General features: G+C 40.3%; 1 protein-coding gene across 1 annotated transcript in view; it reads left to right on the top strand.

The window, feature by feature from the left end:
• The window catches only part of FAM171A1 (family with sequence similarity 171 member A1), a 103,220-nt gene that overhangs the window by 71,902 nt on the left and 13,672 nt on the right, over positions 1-17,646 (top strand). Inside the window, exons 4-5 of the mRNA XM_074157342.1 lie at positions 4,926-5,084; positions 9,736-9,912. Of these exons, the coding sequence (XP_074013443.1) occupies positions 4,926-5,084; positions 9,736-9,912 (336 nt within the window). The remainder of the gene's footprint in view (positions 1-4,925; positions 5,085-9,735; positions 9,913-17,646) is intronic.

Here is a 17,646-nt window from a genome sequence, read left to right as displayed (position 1 = left end):
CTGAGGAATGCTTCTCTGTGGGATGGTTTTACCAAACTGATTAATAGCTAAATTCACCCCTAACTGCTGTGACTAGGGAATTCAAGTTACTTGGTAGTAAACAAGTTTGGACTTTACTGTGCCCTTTGAGAACTAGAGATTAAATTTCTTTCGCTCTCTGCTGGATGTTTTTTCATCCAGCCTCATTTAACTATCCTGGCAGTAAACATTTTCTGATGTTCTTATTGTCTAAGAATTTTCTCTGTTTTTATTTTGTTTCTTGCTTCCTACTGCAAATGTCTTAGAAATTTAGGACATAGAAAAATTGAGAATTTCTCATATCTGCATTGTTGTATACCCTACATAAACTTGCTTTTGTTAAGTACTTCCTGTGGACTCCTAATCAAACTGCCTGCAAACCCACATACTACAGGATGAAAACCACTGCATTAGAAGAATAAAGTTCAAATCACCTTTTCATAAGGCCAAACACAGAAGGTAAAGCAGCTGTAATAGCAGTCAGATGAACACTGTGTTTTCTGATTTGCACAGTAAAGAACAAAATGTTCGTCTGACCTAGGGATCTGACCTAACTTAGCCCAATTGATGTGATAGCCGAGGTAAGTCTGTGAACAAAAGAACAGAAGCTTTTAAAGATAATTTGATGAGCCAAAACAAGGGGACATCCTTCCTGTGAGCACTCTTATCTCGCATAAACTGTGTCTTATTCACCTGTATTATGATTACCATAATTTTAAACTCTACCAGTATATAGTTAATAAACAGGGGAATACTACCTTCAATAATATTCCCAGATAAGCTTGTTTTATCTGTGGGAATATAATACAATTATGCCTTCCTGACATCTTTTTTTACAGTTAGAAAGCATCCAGATACAACAGGCTTTTCATTAATGATAGTACTAGATATGACTGGAGCTGAAAAAGCACTGAACAAATTAGGTAGTTTATGGAATGCTCAGAAGGATCTGGAGAACAGCACAGCTGCTGAATGTATATTCTGCAATTTGAGAGCTGGCATTATCTGATGGGGTAAATTGGATGGACAGTGAACTGTGTAAAACGACAAGGGATTGCGTTAGACAAAACATGAAACTTTGTTTACCAACAGTATTCTACCAGCATGATGTATTAAATATTCTTATGCAAATGTGCTAATATTTTGCAATTACCTTAAAAAGAACGATCTATTCATGTTTACAGCTTCCTTTCTTCAAAAAAAGGTGGATGTTAAAGGGCTAGAGAGACATCTAACAGCAGAGTGACACTCATAAATATTTTCACATAATCTTGCTCCCTTCAGTGAATTGATCAGGGTTTTTCCAATATATTTACATTAGAATAATATCACTGACTCTGCTGGTGTAGCAGAGAAAGAGGATAAAGGAAGAAAGTGGCACCCAGAGTATTCTAAGGGCTGGGATTTGAACTTTCAGTCTTGCCTAGTAAAAACTATTTTATGGGACCAGCCCCCACTCCTTTTCTTGGGAATTCTCTTGTGATGAAACCAAAATGAAAGACAGCCTAGACATTGTACCGGCGTTTGGATGGAGCCTCTCTAGTCTTGATCTGAAATCCTTGTGACCTAGTTTTTCCCTGTTACTTCTCCAATTAATTTCCCAATAACTTTACACTGCTTCAAAAAAAGCTGATCAGGAGTTACCTTAGTGCAAAAAAAAGAGCAAACCAGAACTTACTATACCAGGAACAGACTGGGAACACCGGTGTTTGAAGCACCAGTCAAAGGGAAAGAGAGGCCCATCTAGTACCATAAGTTACCAGTTGCTTTTGAATAATTAATCAAGCAAGCAACTTATTATGCATTTGAGAAGTTTGTCTGAATTGATGCAGCCAGCTTCATTTTCACGATGGCATTACAATCCGCTGCTGTGCTCTGTCACTAATTGCCAGGGATGGAGCTTGCCAGCATTTAAGCTTTTTAATACCGGCACAGTTGACGAGCTGAACTTCAGCATTCGGTGAATGGGAGCTGTGTGGGTACCCTCTATCTGCCTCTGACACACCAGCAATCAGAGCATGAATTCATGATACTTCAGACGTTGCTTCACATAGATTGAAGCTCAGATGCTGGCGTGATGCCATGTCTCACACATCCAGTGTGTCCCTTACCAGGGACTCCTTGAGATGGTTGCATCTTCAGGTGTGCTCTGGCAAACTGGAGATGACAGCATTTGAATCACGGCTGGTGTGTTGACAAGAGGATGTTTAGAGATGGTAAGATCAGCGCTCAGCAATCCTTTGCCTCATGGCACTTGCCAAATGGAGGGAGCTCACAGGCCAGTTATATACTTGAATGTGTTTAGGTTAAAACTACATATCTTTGGTAATAGAAGCAATAATAATCACTCTTAGTGACGTGTTGACTTGTTGAAAAATACTCTTAAGAGTCTGGTCAGCACAAGTCTTTCCATTTTACCACATCCAATTCCTTCAGTAAGTCTATTCTCAAACACGTGCCCCCAAATCATCTATGACCTCTGCTAAAGCAATACATTGGATTGTCTTCTAGCGAGGTGGTGAGAGAAGGTGAAAGCCTCAGTAGCTGCTTTCCTCACAAGCCTTGTGCTGGTATCTCTGAGTCTTCTGCCCCTTTGAAGTCTCTTTCTGGATTTGGGAAGACCCAGCTGAGGAGCCCAGGAGAGAGTCAGGGTGACCGTCAGGCTTCAGGTGAATACCATTATCAAGGAGTGTGCTAATCTAGGGTGTGAATTAACTACCCTGCACTGATTTATTGTATGTATGTGCACTGTCTACGGAGGAAGCTGTTTCTTCCACCTTAAAACTCGCATCGGAGTTGATTGCTGGTTTCCTGCCACGTTTGGGGCTCAGCCATAGGAACGCTTTGTGTTGCCTGCAGGATTTAAGAAACTGAGGTTGGCTTTTTGAGTCCTTCCTATCTAGTTAAAATTTGGCAGCTCATGGCTCTCCCAGTGCTACAAAACAACCATTTTTTTTCATGGAAAACCCTAGGACTTCCGCCTAAACCACCCTGTTACAGACTCGACAACAGTTACTTTGTTTTTAATTCTTGCTCAGTTCCAATCTTTGGAAATATAATTCCGGTTCTTGGCAACTTGAATAATCAATCTTAACCAGAGATTTAGACATCAGAAAAAATCCTAAAATTTTACACTGAAGTGTTAGTGATAATCCTAATGCTGGTTTCTTTGTTGTGGGTTTTTTTATCCCCTGTTTTGTTACTGTGGATGCTTATCCCTAAGGACTGCGGGAGCCTGCTCAGCAGTGCAGTCAGAGGTTCCCGAGTGCTTGAGCAGATCTGTTCCTGAGCTACAGCAAACTACTACGGTATTGCAGAGCACTCGGGAGATAAGTCTTCCCCAAGTTCATTGCAGTCAATTTATTTAGTCTTTTATGTTCTTTTCCATTTAAACACAGAAATTGGGTAAGGGAGATTTCTTCCCGTTTCACACAGGTGTTGTTTATTGACTACGTTAAGCACTTAAGGATGCTGCCAGTCTTGAGAGCCTGCTTTAAATACTTAAATGCTTCAGAAATTAGAAAAGTGGTTTTATAGCTTTTTCTTGCAGAATTATCATAGAAATGACAGCTAAACAATGATCAGCTCTTTGGAGAAACTTGCCCGCCTACATAGCAATTTTTGTTGGCCAATAAAAAGTTTGTTCTGTGGAATTTTAAGTTTTCACATAGCTAGAGCTCCTGCTAGAAAATAATGCAAGAAAAGATTCCAGTCTCCTGGTTAATGACATTGGCAGTTAAAAAGCTTAGGAGCTATGAGTGACTATTAAAGATTAAGCTCTTTAATCTTTCTCACAGTGAAGTTACATGTAACCTAAAAGTGCTGCCAGAGACTAATAGGGGAAAAGAAGCAAAATTGTTTTGAGTTGACATCTTTGAATTGCATAGTCAAATGTGAATTAAGAAAAAAACTGCTTGCCTCTTCATTTTGTGCTGTGTGGGGAATGTTCTGTGATTATGCAAAATGAGCTCTGGAGAATACAATAGCTTTTGATTTAAAAATTAATTTGCATGTTGCACACAAACTTGCAGATGGAGTCTTGCTGTGTGTTGCTAAACAGTATTAATGGTGATCATCCATTGAAAAAGACTATTGACTTTATAAACTGGGATTTAAATGAGACATGAAATGCAATAGTACATGACACAGTCTTAAATCATGTTGCAGCAAAGAGCCTTCAATTAACACCTAGTGTTCTTGAAAAAAACACTAGAAGTGTACAAGACAGAGGAAAAAAGAGAAGTCTTACATGCCAAGTAATCTGGTTCTGTTTAGGTGTGTTCTTTGCATGGGAAAATGTAGAAACACCAAGGCTTTGTCAAGTGAATCTTTTTATCCAGTAGTTTAAATAAAAAGTGATTATTATCTTAGTGCTAGTGATGGTTAATGTGGCTGAAGCTTTGTAAAAATTAAATACGGAAATTACACAAGTTAATTGGCACTACAGGCAGAATTATAGTCTCTTAGAAAATCACTTAAAAGCGAGTAAGCTTTATTTATCTTGCTATTTCAAGGAAAACAAAATTATAACAAAAATGGTGAAATGGATTGTTTTCTAAGCTTTTACATGCCCTACCTCTGAACTCAGTTTTAGTTTCAGTTGTATTACTATAAGAAGTGTGTAATTAAATTTGAGGTGATCCTGGGAAAGAACATAGTCAGAAAAGCTTCTGACATTAGATGCTTTCACAATTTTGCTCAGTGATACTTATGGAAAAATAATGGCAACTGCAACATAAATGTAAAAATACTGTTTTTCCTCCTCTTTTGTAATAGCCTTCTGATCTATCTGTCTTTCTCAAGCTATTTCAAGTTATAATGAAAAAAAAAGTAAATGTGCTTCCATAAATATGAACACCTAAATATTCTGCTCACCTTGGATATAAATTCACTTTTAATTTTTTTAGGTGCACGGACTCAGCCACAAGTTCACTTTCAGAGGAGATCTGTGAAATTACCAGAGAACACTAGCTACAGCGATTTGACAGCGTATCTAACTGCAGCCAGTTCACCCTGGGAAGTGGACAGCTTTCCTTATTTGCAAGGATTAGATGGAAATGGAACAGGTAATGCACTACTTTGGTTTTGCTCTAATTTCATTTTTGTCCAGGGATCGGCTTTTGACCATATCATTTTTTCCATTCCCTGTTCCACCCAAAATTCTTTAAAATTTGGATGACATGATAGGTTCGAGTACCCTACCAAGATGCTGTTCAATAAGGAAGAAAGGAAGGTCCGCTATCCCTTAAATGGGGCCACTGAATAGCAAAGATGAAGCCTCTGTGGCCTTGGGAGATCAGAAAAATTTGTTACACGTGTAATTTAGAGTTAAGTCTCCGAACGTGTTGCATGTGCACAGGCAAAAATGGAGATTAACGAGAAGAAAATTTAACTTGAGGATGCCAAAAATTCGTGTTCAATTTTTTTCTGAAAATGAATGAAATACCTATATATCATGGATTTAATACTTTGTTGTTTCAGCAAAGAGTTGTTTCCGTGGCTTTGTTAATACTTTTGAATCTAGCTTCAGCCAAAAATGTGCAAGGGAAAACACTAAAAATTCATAGTAGAAACACAAGCACTGTTAAATTCAGAGCTGCTATACATTTTTGTGACTGCAGCTGCCTGTACTCTTCTTTTACTTCTCATTTAGTCTTGATTGAAATAATTGGTGTTGTGTAGGCTACAGAAAAATAGAAGAATTGGGCACAGAAGTTTTCAGATTCTTAAATGCTGCTGTGAAAAGGAGAATAATGTTTTGCTTGTGGGCTTTGCAGTGCAGCAAGAAAGATCCAGACTAGTGATTAGGAAAACCTTGTGTGGTGAGGATAGTTAAAGCTGTAGAATCAATTGCTTGAGGGTGTTGGACAGAGTTAGATCACCCGTGAGGATGGCATAGGTGAGCTGAGCCTGCTTTGAAGGCTCAAAACCCCTCGAGGCTCTCTCTGCTGTTTCACAGGATGCATTTACTTGTGAAGTGTTGATCTAGGTGACTTTGAATGCCAGGTCATGCATGTAAACATTATGTACTGAGCTGCTAGCTTTTCCTTAAAAAAGAAAACCCAACAATAAAGGCAAAATAAACTTTCCCTTCCCTTTGTACAGATCTGAATATCTCCTTTTCTATTACAATTAGAAATGTGTCTTCTACCTTACTCCAGTCCTTCTGTCTGTGTACATCTCATCAGTAAGTACATCTCATTTTATCTCATTCTAGCTCTCTGTCATTTCCCTATTCTCATTTTCAACTTTCAGTTTTCTCTGGCTCTTCATACTCAGACATGATCAAATATCTCTTATCTTTTTCAAAACGGAGGAATGCACTTGATCTCGCTCATCTGTCTACTTCCTCATCTCCTTTCTTTTTATCTCTAAACCCACTGAAAAAACTGTTGACGATGTGTGTGGGATTCCTCTCCCAAATCTTGCCTTAGTAGACTGCAACCCAGCTTCCCACCCTTGCATTTATTTAGTGAAAACAGGTCTTGCCAAGACTTCAGGTGATCACCTGTCATAGGAACTACACAACCAGGACATCATCTTTCTCCTGTTTTACCTCCTAACCTCCTACAAAACAGATGAATGCACCCTTGGTTTTTTAGTCTTCCGTATGCTTGCTTGACAGGAACTTTTCTACTTGAGCATGGAGGCCATGGATTTTACTTTTATTAGCCTTCAAGTAAAAGTTTGTCACAAAAGATCAAAATGGCCAGCAAAGAAACAGAGTTTAAGAGACTGAGAAGAGCCTTGTTTTCTGAATAGTGTAGTATTCAGTATGGTATAATACAGACCACAAATACAAAATATTTGGATATGCACTATAGTATAAGTGAAAAGTCCTCTATTTTTAGAAGTTTCTCCTGCTCTGGAAACATTAAACTCTAAAACCCTAAACTTGGATTGACTTCCTTTTCTTTATCCCTAAGCGACTTGGTGAAGATTTCACCTGAAAAACTTCTGAAGGACTTAAAAATGAGATCACCACCTGCTGGGGATTTTTGAATATTTCTGTTCTCAAGATAAAAAGAAAAATTTGTACAAATTTTAGAATTCTGAAAAAACTTAGCATTAATTCACATGGGAAATTTTGGAGTGTTCCTGACCACTGCCCCTTCTCCCCTCGCTGCCAGCTCTCCTCCCCCCACTCCCAGTTACCAAACCTTATTTTTCTGTTTTTTTTCTCTGAGTTACCTCTGTTGCTCTTTTATATGGCCATCTTCAGTGTGCCTGTTTTCTTAGCACTTTAATCCTCCTGCAAGATATGCTGCTGCCCCTGAGTTCAGAGTAGATCAAAGCAGAGTGCGTACCCATTCCGTGTGCTTCCATCCACCCGTGTCCTCTCAGCTGTGCAACGGTGACACTCGACTTGAAATCTGGGGAAAATGTACTTCCAAGTAGATTCAATAGTAAATCAGACACATGCAAAGTTACTTGTGGTTATTTTATAGAATCATAGAATCATTCAGGTTGGAAAAGACCCTTGGGATCATCGAGTCCAACCATCAACCCTACTCTACAAAGTTCTCCCCTACACCATATCCCCCAACACCGCATCTAAAGGACTCTTAAACACATTCAGGGATGGTGACTCAACCACCTCCCTGGGCAGCCTGTTCCAGTGTCTGATCACTCTTACTGTGAAGAATTGTTTCCTAAGGTCCAGTGTAAACCTACCCTGTTGCAGTTTGAAGCCATTCCCTCTTGTTCTATTGCTAATTACCTGTGGTAATTAGTGGTAATTGCACATCTTCAGTTTGACATCTCTTGCAGAATCTGAAGAATTTAAAATTCTGAGGACTTTTGTCTTTTTTTTCCTTCCCTTTGCCTCTCCCCATTCCCATTTCCTGGTGATGTCTTAACTTTGGAGAGCCATTACTCAGAGAGACCAAATTTAATAAAGGCCATTCCTTGAGACTTCCTCACTGTTAAGAGAAATCCTAAAGGTCTTCCTGCTTTCCCACTGCTGTGTCGAATTTACTCGTTCTGGTGAACACCAGTGCAGAGACGCTGCGTGTTCCTGGGGACCCCTTGGTGGGCCGTGGTGTCACAGGTGGCAAACCACTGTTGGGTGCATATGTGCTTCTACCGGCAGTTAATGCTGATGGGAGGCACCAGGATTGCAGGAGGGGCAGTACCCTACGCTCTGCTGGCCAGGTACCCCTCTTCATTATCTCGGATAAGCCCCGTGGCAGGATGGGTGGCCACACAACCCCTGAAGCCAACACAGCACGATGGAGGTGGCAGGGCTGCTGCTCTTGGCAGCAGGGTGGGCCTGGGTGGGCTTAAGCCCCTTGTGAAATTGGAAGCTCTGTCTCTGATTTGAACTACAGTAGCTATTGCATTGAGCTCCAGATCTCCTTGGTTTTAAACCTAAAGCTTCCCACCCACCCCACCCCCCGAATACATACGTATGTCTTTGCTATTTTTCCCTGCCATTGATTCATTTGGTTGAATGGTTGAAGCATTACAACATTTTTTTAAAATCGTGTTGGCATGAAGTGATGTCTCTAGGCATTCAGTTTAAACATAAAGAATTTATGGGGTTCTAATTCACAAGCGGCTGAATATGAGCCAGCAGCATACCCAGGTGGCCAAGAAAGCCAATGGCATCCTGGCTTGTACTGGAAATAGTGTGACCAGCAGAAGTAGGGAGGTGACTGTCCCCCTGTACTCAGCACTGGTGAGGCCACACCTGGAGTATTGTGTCCAGTTTTGGGCACCTCAATACAAGAGAGATATGGAGGTGCTGGAGCAGGTGCAGAGGAGGGCAACGAAGCTGGTGAAGGGCCTGGAGAATAAATCTTATGAAGAGCGATTGAAGGAGCTGGGGCTAGTTAGTTTGAGGAAGAGGAGGCTGAGGGGAGACCTCATCACTCTCTACAACTACTGGAAAGGACGTTGCAGAGAGGTTGGTGCTGGTCTCTTCTCACAGGTAATTAGCGATGGAACAAGAGGGAATGGCTTCAAGCTGCAACAGGGTGGGTTTAGACTGGACCTTAGGAAACAATTCTTCACAGTAAGAGTGATCAGACACTGGAACAGGCTGCCCAGGGAGGTGGTTGAGTCACCATCCCTGAATGTGTTTAAGAGTCCTTTAGATGCGGTGTTGGGGGATATGGTGTAGGGGAGAACTTTGTAGAGTAGGGTTGATGGTTGGACTCGATGATCCCAAGGGTCTTTTCCAACCTGAATCATTCTATGATTCTATTCTATGAATAATTATTATCTTACATAGAAAAGAAGGTAACAATGTGTATCCTAATAATCCATTTAGCTTGGTTTATTTCAGTGAAAGGCCAAAGGAGATACATCCTGGCATTCTTAAACATATGATCCATCATCCTTGCGGTGTCACTGCATGTTTGGGTGTTTGTTGGTTATAATATAGGCTTATACAAATACAGGCTGGTGAGGTATTTTTTTTGGCTGTGATTATGGCTGTGATGCTCATAAGTTTAGTTAATGATGAATGAAGATGAGGAAACATATGCAAGGGATTTTTTGCATTGTAGTTTTCTTGTCTTCAGAATTTTCCACAATTAAGTGAAAAATACAAAAGCATTTACATCTTGGTGGTTGTGAATTTTGTAAGGCAGAGAAGATTACTACTGCCTTGAGAAATACATCAGCCTAGTTACTGCAGTGTTGAACCCACATGGGTGTATCTTAGTTTCTGGGAAATTCTGTAGTCACAATGTTCCTTCGTTCTCTCGGTAGGAAACAGCACTAGGTATGACCTCACCCCTGTCACTGCAGTCAGCGTTCATCTCCTCAACAGCGATGGGACTTCAGTCCCCGTGAATGGCCCCATCTACGTAACAGTGCCTCTCCCACCAAACAGCAACCTGAAGCACAATGCGCATGTTCCAGCGTGGAGGTTTGACCAAAAATTTGGTAGGTAACATCTAATGGTGATTCCCTAGATGGCTTCATTTGTCTGAAACTAGTGCCTCACTGCATTTATTATGTTAATATAGTAAGGTCTTCACTGGAGTGTACAGAAATCTGTTTTCACAGAATCACAGAATCTTCATGGTTGGAAGGGACCTTTGAGATCATCGAGTCCAACCATACACACACAAAAAAAACCCTAACCCAACAATCTTGGGCACTAGAGCATGCCCTGAAGTGCCACGTCTACACGTTTCTTAAATACCTCCAGGGATGGCGACTCCACCACCTCCCTGGGCAGGCTGTTCCAGTGCCTGACCACCCTCTCATAAAGTAATTCTTCCTAATATCTAATCTAAACCTCCCCTGCTGCAGCTTCAGACCATTTCCTCTGGTCCTCTCATTATTCCCTTGGGAGAAGAGGCCACCGCCCACCTCTCTACAACCTCCTTTCAGGTAGTTGTAGAGGGCAGTGAGGCCTCCTCTTCTCCAAACCAAACATGCCCAGTTCCCTCAGCCTCTCCTCGTATGACTTGTTCTCTAGACCCCTCACCAGCTTGGTGGCTCTCCTCTGGACACGCTCCAGCAGCTCAATGTCCTCTAAAAGGAGAAAAGAATGAATTTTCTTAATCAAGTAATGTATAGTAGATGTGCAAATATACTTGAGTAGCATTGTGTGCCACTTCCAGACAAAACTTTTTTATAAACGTAGCATTTGCAATTATTAAATACTTTATGTAAAAAATATCTTAAAGAGAACTTGATTTCACCCAGTGGCAGAAGCAGAGAGACGTATTGGCTGCGGCATTGAATTGGAAGTCTGGAGAAGTGGGAACCGGCCTTATCTCTGCCACCAGCCAGCTGTCTGACCTTTGGCTCAGCTTCCTGCCTGTCAGATAGGAAACTTAATACTGAGTTCTTTTGTAAATCACTTTGAGATTGACTAATGCTATCAAGAAGGAAAGTACATGTAAATGATTTTCTGAAAAAAAGAAAAGAAGCAAGCAAAATTCATGAAGTATTTTGAAAGGATGACTCATCAATATAGGCTATAAAATGCACTCAGTTTTCTACATTGCAGGATAACGTTTGCTATTGTGAACAACAGTTTTTCCAAAAGTATGTGGTTTAGTCTCTCTATTTATGTTTTGGTTTGTTTTTCCATTGCTAGCTGGTGTACCATGCTGGCCTTCTTCACACTTTCAAAGTGTAAAGAATTAAGGGGTGCATAAGTCTTGTCCTGGTGATTGCCCGTCAGTCTTCTATGTCTTCTGAAGTATGTACCAGGTGGTTGTTAAGAAAAATAAGTGAAGAAAGAGTAGTGGAAGGTGAGAAAGATAGATGCTGTGAGGAAGAGAGGAAGAAAAAGGACAATAAAATAGACAATTGGTGGCATTTTGTCCCTGCAAGGCAAATGTTTTGAGCCAGTTTATGATCACATCCAGAAGTAGAGCAATGAGCATGAAACCAGCGTGTTGGTGGAAGGGAGGGGAGGGGAGAAGAGAGACATGAAGGGGGAAATGACATTTTTGTTTCCTTCCTGTGTCCGTTTGCTGTAAAAGGTGATGTATTTTCAAATAGCGTGCTTATAAATCTTTTGTCAGAAGTTGGCTGTATTAGACAGTAAAGCAGTAGGATTTCACGAAGAATAAATTTGAATGTGATACAAAATTGAAGAGTAGAAAGAGAGTGCAATGAATGGATTTGGGGTTTTGCTTAACTGTGGCAGTAGGTTTCACTGCATTCTTCCTGAAACTGATTTTGATTTGTGATTCTAGAAACAATTGTGTTTTCCCTTGTTCAAAAAAAAAAGATGGGAAAGGCTTACTCACGTTTTCTTTCTCCCCGAGAAGCAGCCCATCCCCAGTCCTTCCCGTCAGCTGCGTTATGGCTGCCGCCTGCCTCATTGCTAGTCACTCGCTGCTGGTAAAATCTTTCTGATTTTGATTATGGAGCTTTCGCATTTATGGCCAAATTTCCATGCCCCTGTGGTGGGACCACAAAAGCTCTCTCTTACTACGGAATATGGTTTTTTACTTTTGTGTATAAAGAGCTAGTTACCCTATTGTGTGCAGTATATGTTGGTATAGATCAATACCGGTTAGTTAATTAGTGTTGCAGGCTGGAGGCTCCCAATCTTGAAACAAGTCCAACCTTGTTTGCCTCATGACAAACTGCTGGAGCACTTGTGTTGTTGAGAGGGGAAGGCATGAGGGCCACTAAACAAAGTGCATTTTTGACAGGCCACTTAGCTTCACAAAGCCATGGAGATGAAGGTATTGAAGATGTTACGCTTAGGCTCCAGCTCACACTTAGCTGAAGTAAGCATCTTTCTGTGCAACCAGGGATTTTGAACAAAGATGCATTTAAGCCCTGACTGCAGCATGCCAGTTTTAGCAGAATTTTGGCTACATCCCAGCCAATTTAAATTAGAGTAGCCTAATTTAATAAGTAGAGCAGCCACTCTGTCTTGTGCGGGCTACGTTAGCACCCTAAGGGCTGTCAAACTAGCCATATGTAGCGTGAACATGGTGGTACCCTATCGTTCCCCATCCCTGTTGTGCTTGGACTGTGAAGAGAGGAGGACGGATGGTGACTGGGATGGCTCCATGCTGCAGAAATCCTTAACTGGCAAATAAGTTGTTGTAACCCATTTGCACTGCCAGATCTGTGCCTTGTCAGGATAGGATCTCTAACCTCATTATTCTGATTTTGTCTTTCATTTCAGGAGCTGCTTTTTTCAGTGCTACTCATGTTGCAGTCTCTCCTTAATAGATTTTTAGTGGCTTAAAATTTCACATTTATATCTGAAAATTGAGTAAAAGCCAGAGATGGAATACTAGACTTTATTACCAGGCAATAATGCAGCGCTTCTCTCTGGCATATTAGCAGTACAGTAGGCATTTGTTCGCGCAAACCATTGTTTTTGTTTAGAATCCATGTGGTTGTCATCATTACTGCATGAAGTATAATTTCTGCTCTAAAAAGCAGAAATACTTTTCACTTTTAGAGGAGGGAATGAAGAAGGGACAAGAAATGCTACAAGTATGTTTTAATCCTTAGAATCTCATACATTTTGCTTAGCTCATCACTAGCATAAACCCTATGGCATCTGATTGGAAGTGCAGAGATTTTTGTAGTTTCTACAGAAAATAGGCATATTTCCATATTATGTCAGCCAAAAATAGTTATTGGCTTTTTGGGATGTTTACCATAAACAATCTGTATTTTCATGACCACAGTTTCTGTCCTTGAGAAAGAACTGGGAGAGAAGAGGGAGAAGCAGCATAGTCTACTCAAGGCTGAGGTTGGCTCCATTGACATTGATGAAACAGGCAGCCAGGAAAAGCAGGCTGACATCAAAATAAGACAATCTGCTGCATCTATTTTATCCTGTTCCAAATGAGATTTTTCATTGCAAAACGAAACTTACTGCCTTGCATGCACAGCAAGCAAATTAAAGCGGCAATACCTTTATGAATAATTAATAAAATGAAGAACAACTATGTATACTATACCCTGGAGAAGTTTTAGGGTAAGCAAATATGTCCAACCTTGTTCTTGTGTTGGAGATGCACTCCTTTCTCTGCGGCATTTCTTGGTGTTGGTAATAACATGCACAGATGCACTGATGTTATGGAGATGTATATAGTAAACCACAATTTAATCATTCCATGCTGTTGACATACCCATGTCTCCTGTGTTTCACACTACTGTGGGAGACTGATTGTATTTCATAGTACACACTTAAAGGTTTGAACATAAAGAGATAGGGATTCTCATTTTTATAATCAGGGTTGCTCAGTGGGGTTTTCTGGGTTGTTGCTTTATCTTTTTTCCCAAGCGCTGTCTCGTTTTCCTCAAAATCTGAAGGGGCTGAAGCACGTTTTTCATTTTTTCTTTATCTGTAAACAGATGTTTGGGATCATGACTTCCTCCATGTATATTCGCCTTGATGTCAGTAGGATTTACAGCAATATAATTAATCTGTTTATTCTTGGATACCAAATTTCTGTCCAAGACTTCTTTTTAGCCTCATCCTCCTCAGTCAGAAACAAGTGCTACAAATCCCAGTAGAAACAAAACTTTCTACCTTCTGTATCATTTCCAGCTCCCGTCAGCTGGCCTGAATAATAGAATTGCTCAGCTGTGTTCTCCTCAGCCCCCACGTAAATGGTTTATGCTTAATATTAAGGTGTCCGTTTTTCATTGAATTCAGTGAGCAAAACTGTAAGACCCACATTCTCCATTTTAAGTCCTCGTTTTCATGCCACGCGGTGTGGAGGCGTTGTGTTGCACCTGGACCTCTAGATCCACATCTAGAGCAGTATGAAGGCCTTTAAAATACTACAAAATATTCCAGAGTGCATAATACAGAAATGGGATTTATTCTTCATTGACAATACCAATGCATCTGCTAGTTTGTTAATCCCACCAAATAACAGGAAAACATTTTCAACACTGTTTTTAACTTTGGATGGCAAAGGACTCTAGAGGGAAGAGTTTAAACCTCCACCCTTTTGCTCCTCCTCCTTAAAATGTGTTATTTCTTGTGCACTATGTGTAAATGAAATTCAGAGTACTGTTTTCTGTTCTTTCTCCTCCCTGAACACTTGGTGCGCATCTTTGACGTGATCTCGTTGTCTTTACTACCTTCTTTGCAAAGGAGGATGTTACCCCAGTGCCTGAAATCTCAACCATGTATTAATGTAAAGAAATGACAGAATATGGAGAAGGGTATCTTGGGGAACTCTTTTTATAGCTTTATAAAGCACAATACTTTATGTACTCTGTTGTGCTTGGTCAGTGCTTTCTGACTGCATTTAATGCCGTAATAGATTTCTAAATACATTTGGAAGTCCGGTACTTACTTTTCCTGGATGACATCCTGCCTTCAGTGGTAAAATTTCCATTGATTTTTGTAGAGTCAGAATTTCCAGGCATTACTTCCTCAGCAAAATGAAGATAATGTTTTTTGTGCTCAAGAGAATTCATGAGAATAAACTTATGTATAAACAGTGTCATCGCCTACTTAGACTTGACTGCACTGTGGTTTTGCTGTATTTCATGGAGGTGAAATGACGCTTGGTTTTTGTTCACAGTGTTTATAGGGAGAGAACAACAGCTACTGTCAAGCAGAAAATGTAAGCCTGTTGGTGTACATCTACCTGTCTAGTTCACTGCACACTATTGGTAAATAACGTGATTTGTAAAAGTCTCCGATTTAAGCTTCCCATGTGGTAACAACGATAATCCACCAAAGAAAAGAGTGACTTAATATTTTCATAGGTTTAAAAATAAAAAGTATTCCTTTTTGTTGTGAATTCGGCTGACTTCTGATTGCCACCCCATTCATACACTGCATGACAGACAGAAAATAATAATTTAACAAAAACTTTGCCCATCTGTTGCTTGATCTGACCCTGGGTATGAGTATATGCCTCTGAACTTGGATAGATGGCCTGCATTTGGGCTACATGCAGCTGCACACAGGGCCTGGGACTTCATGCACTTCTCCATGGGTTTTATTGGGTTTCCTCTGTGTCAGAAATGGACGTGTTCAGGAAAACATGTTCCCTGCCTCCAAAAGTTTGAATTTAATATAATCAGATCTGAAACATTTGGTTCTAGATCAGATTCACTGGTAATATGGACATTTGTTTGCAAATTGCAAGGAGAAAATCAAGCCTCCACAAAGCTCATAGTTACACTATTTCTGTAGTTTACAAGTTCCTTGACAATGTGATTTTCACTTCATTTTTTATCTCAGCTGTGAAGGTTAAATTATTCTTAAAGACTAAATACGCTGATGAATACAGATTTTTAACTAACTGCTCTCAAAGAATTTCGTATTTAGTGGGTTGCCATAGAAATGGCAGCTACCAAACCCAGCTTTTTACCATGTACGATGTCTGCATAATAGGTGGAGGTATAACTGCAGAGTAGTAGACAGACCTCAGCATTGAAAGGAAAAGCAGCTCTTCCTCCGACGCTTCACAGTGCCACTCACCGAGGTATGTTCTCAATGTCATGATTGCTCTGCAGAGGTGTAGGTTTATCAATATGTATGTTGTTTTTAAAATGGTTGTTGTGGCTTACACACGTGAAAGTGATGTGAATGGATTGTTTGATCCTCTTCCCGCCTCATAGACCATCCGAGTTGCATTTGTTGCCAAGCAGACATGGTATGGCATCGTGGTGGAGCTTAAGAGCATGTGGAGGGACTCAGGTTGCTGCCAAAGTGTAGTGATACATGCAAATAATCTACTATTATGTAGTCAAGGAAATAAAACTGGAAACAGATAGTATAGCTTCTGGGAACAAGTTTTAATCATGGACTATACATTGTACCATGTAGATGGCCCTGTAGCTCCACCTAGAGAAGGCATGTAGAGTGAGAAGCGGGGGACATCAAAACTTCAGAAGTGGAGAAAAGACTGTTGTGCTTGTGCAGCTGCTTGAGTTGGACAGGACTTGGAGCTTGGTGAAAATACAAGCAGGAGTGCATAGAGCAGGAGTGTGAAGTGTGTAGGTGGGACTGGAAGAGGCTGAGGAGGACCTGGGACAACCTTCCTCTGCGGCCTTGGGATGGTAGATCAAATCCCAGTCTACGTCTGCTTCCACTTCCAGCTTGAAAAATAGGAACTGAAGGTGAGCACTGAAGGTGGGGCTGAATGAAGGAAAAGGCATGAGGCGTTTTGAGTTGCCTGTGCTTTTATTTATTACTTGTCCTAATAATTTTGTCAATAACTGACTGAATGTGATAAATAATGTGATAACGTGAATATTAAAGGCAGTATCTTTCATGTACACCAGTAACTAAGGATGGTGGTCCTGCAAGCATAACTGAGCTTTCCCTTTTGAAATATAATTATTAACCAGTAATTAGGTATGGAAATCATTTTCTTTAAGAAGTCTCTTCTGTTCTGGCATTCTGGAAGGAAATGCTGAGGGGACCAAAGCAATGCAAGCAGTTCTCTGGACAATGTGCCCTGCCTTCTACCTAGATGTAATTAAAATTATTAAATAATGAAAACTGGCATGTTCTTTGTTGAACAGTTGACAGGTGATTCAAGGGGAAAAATGAGTAGAGATGGCAAAAATACAAAGCTTCTCGGACACTAGTAATAAATCAGTTAGACTTCCTTGCAAAAATCTTCAAGGTATGATGTTAAAAGCATTTCCCTTACAATACACCAAATAATGGTGGTGCTGCTGGAACAGTAGGAGGATTTAGCCCTGGAAAGCTTGTGTAACGAATTCTGTAGAGTGGAAGAATAATGAAGGTATGAGCTCAGAGCAGGGACGTTTATTTTTTGATGTTGCCTAGCAACTCCAAAAACAAAATTGTAATATTAACTTAAATACTATGAATTTATAAACCCACATGTATTGGAGGGAGGGGGAGGAGGAGAGTAATCTCTCCCAGTATTCAAGAAGGAATTTTTCAACTTCCAATTTCAGTGGCTTTTAGCTTTTTAGAAAATAAACAAAAGTCAACCCAAAAAACCCATCCTTTTGTAGTAAAACTTTCCATGCTGATGCAGATTAGAGGTGATTTTCATTTGGAAGAAGAAATCTGATAAGCAGCTTTCAGCTGGTAGAATGAAAAGCTACAATTTATGTATGTCAGAACATGCTTTAGGAAGTTATTTTTGCAAACCTGCCCTTGATTCACTCTCCATAATAACATTGCCATTTGAAGTGTCTAAATCAATTACTCACAGAAACACTGTT

This window comes from Numenius arquata, chromosome 12, assembly GCF_964106895.1.
Source record: "Numenius arquata chromosome 12, bNumArq3.hap1.1, whole genome shotgun sequence".
Classification (NCBI taxonomy): Eukaryota; Metazoa; Chordata; class Aves; order Charadriiformes; family Scolopacidae; genus Numenius; species Numenius arquata.
Note: the sequence above shows the minus strand (reverse complement) of the source record. Positions and strands in the feature narration are given on the sequence as shown.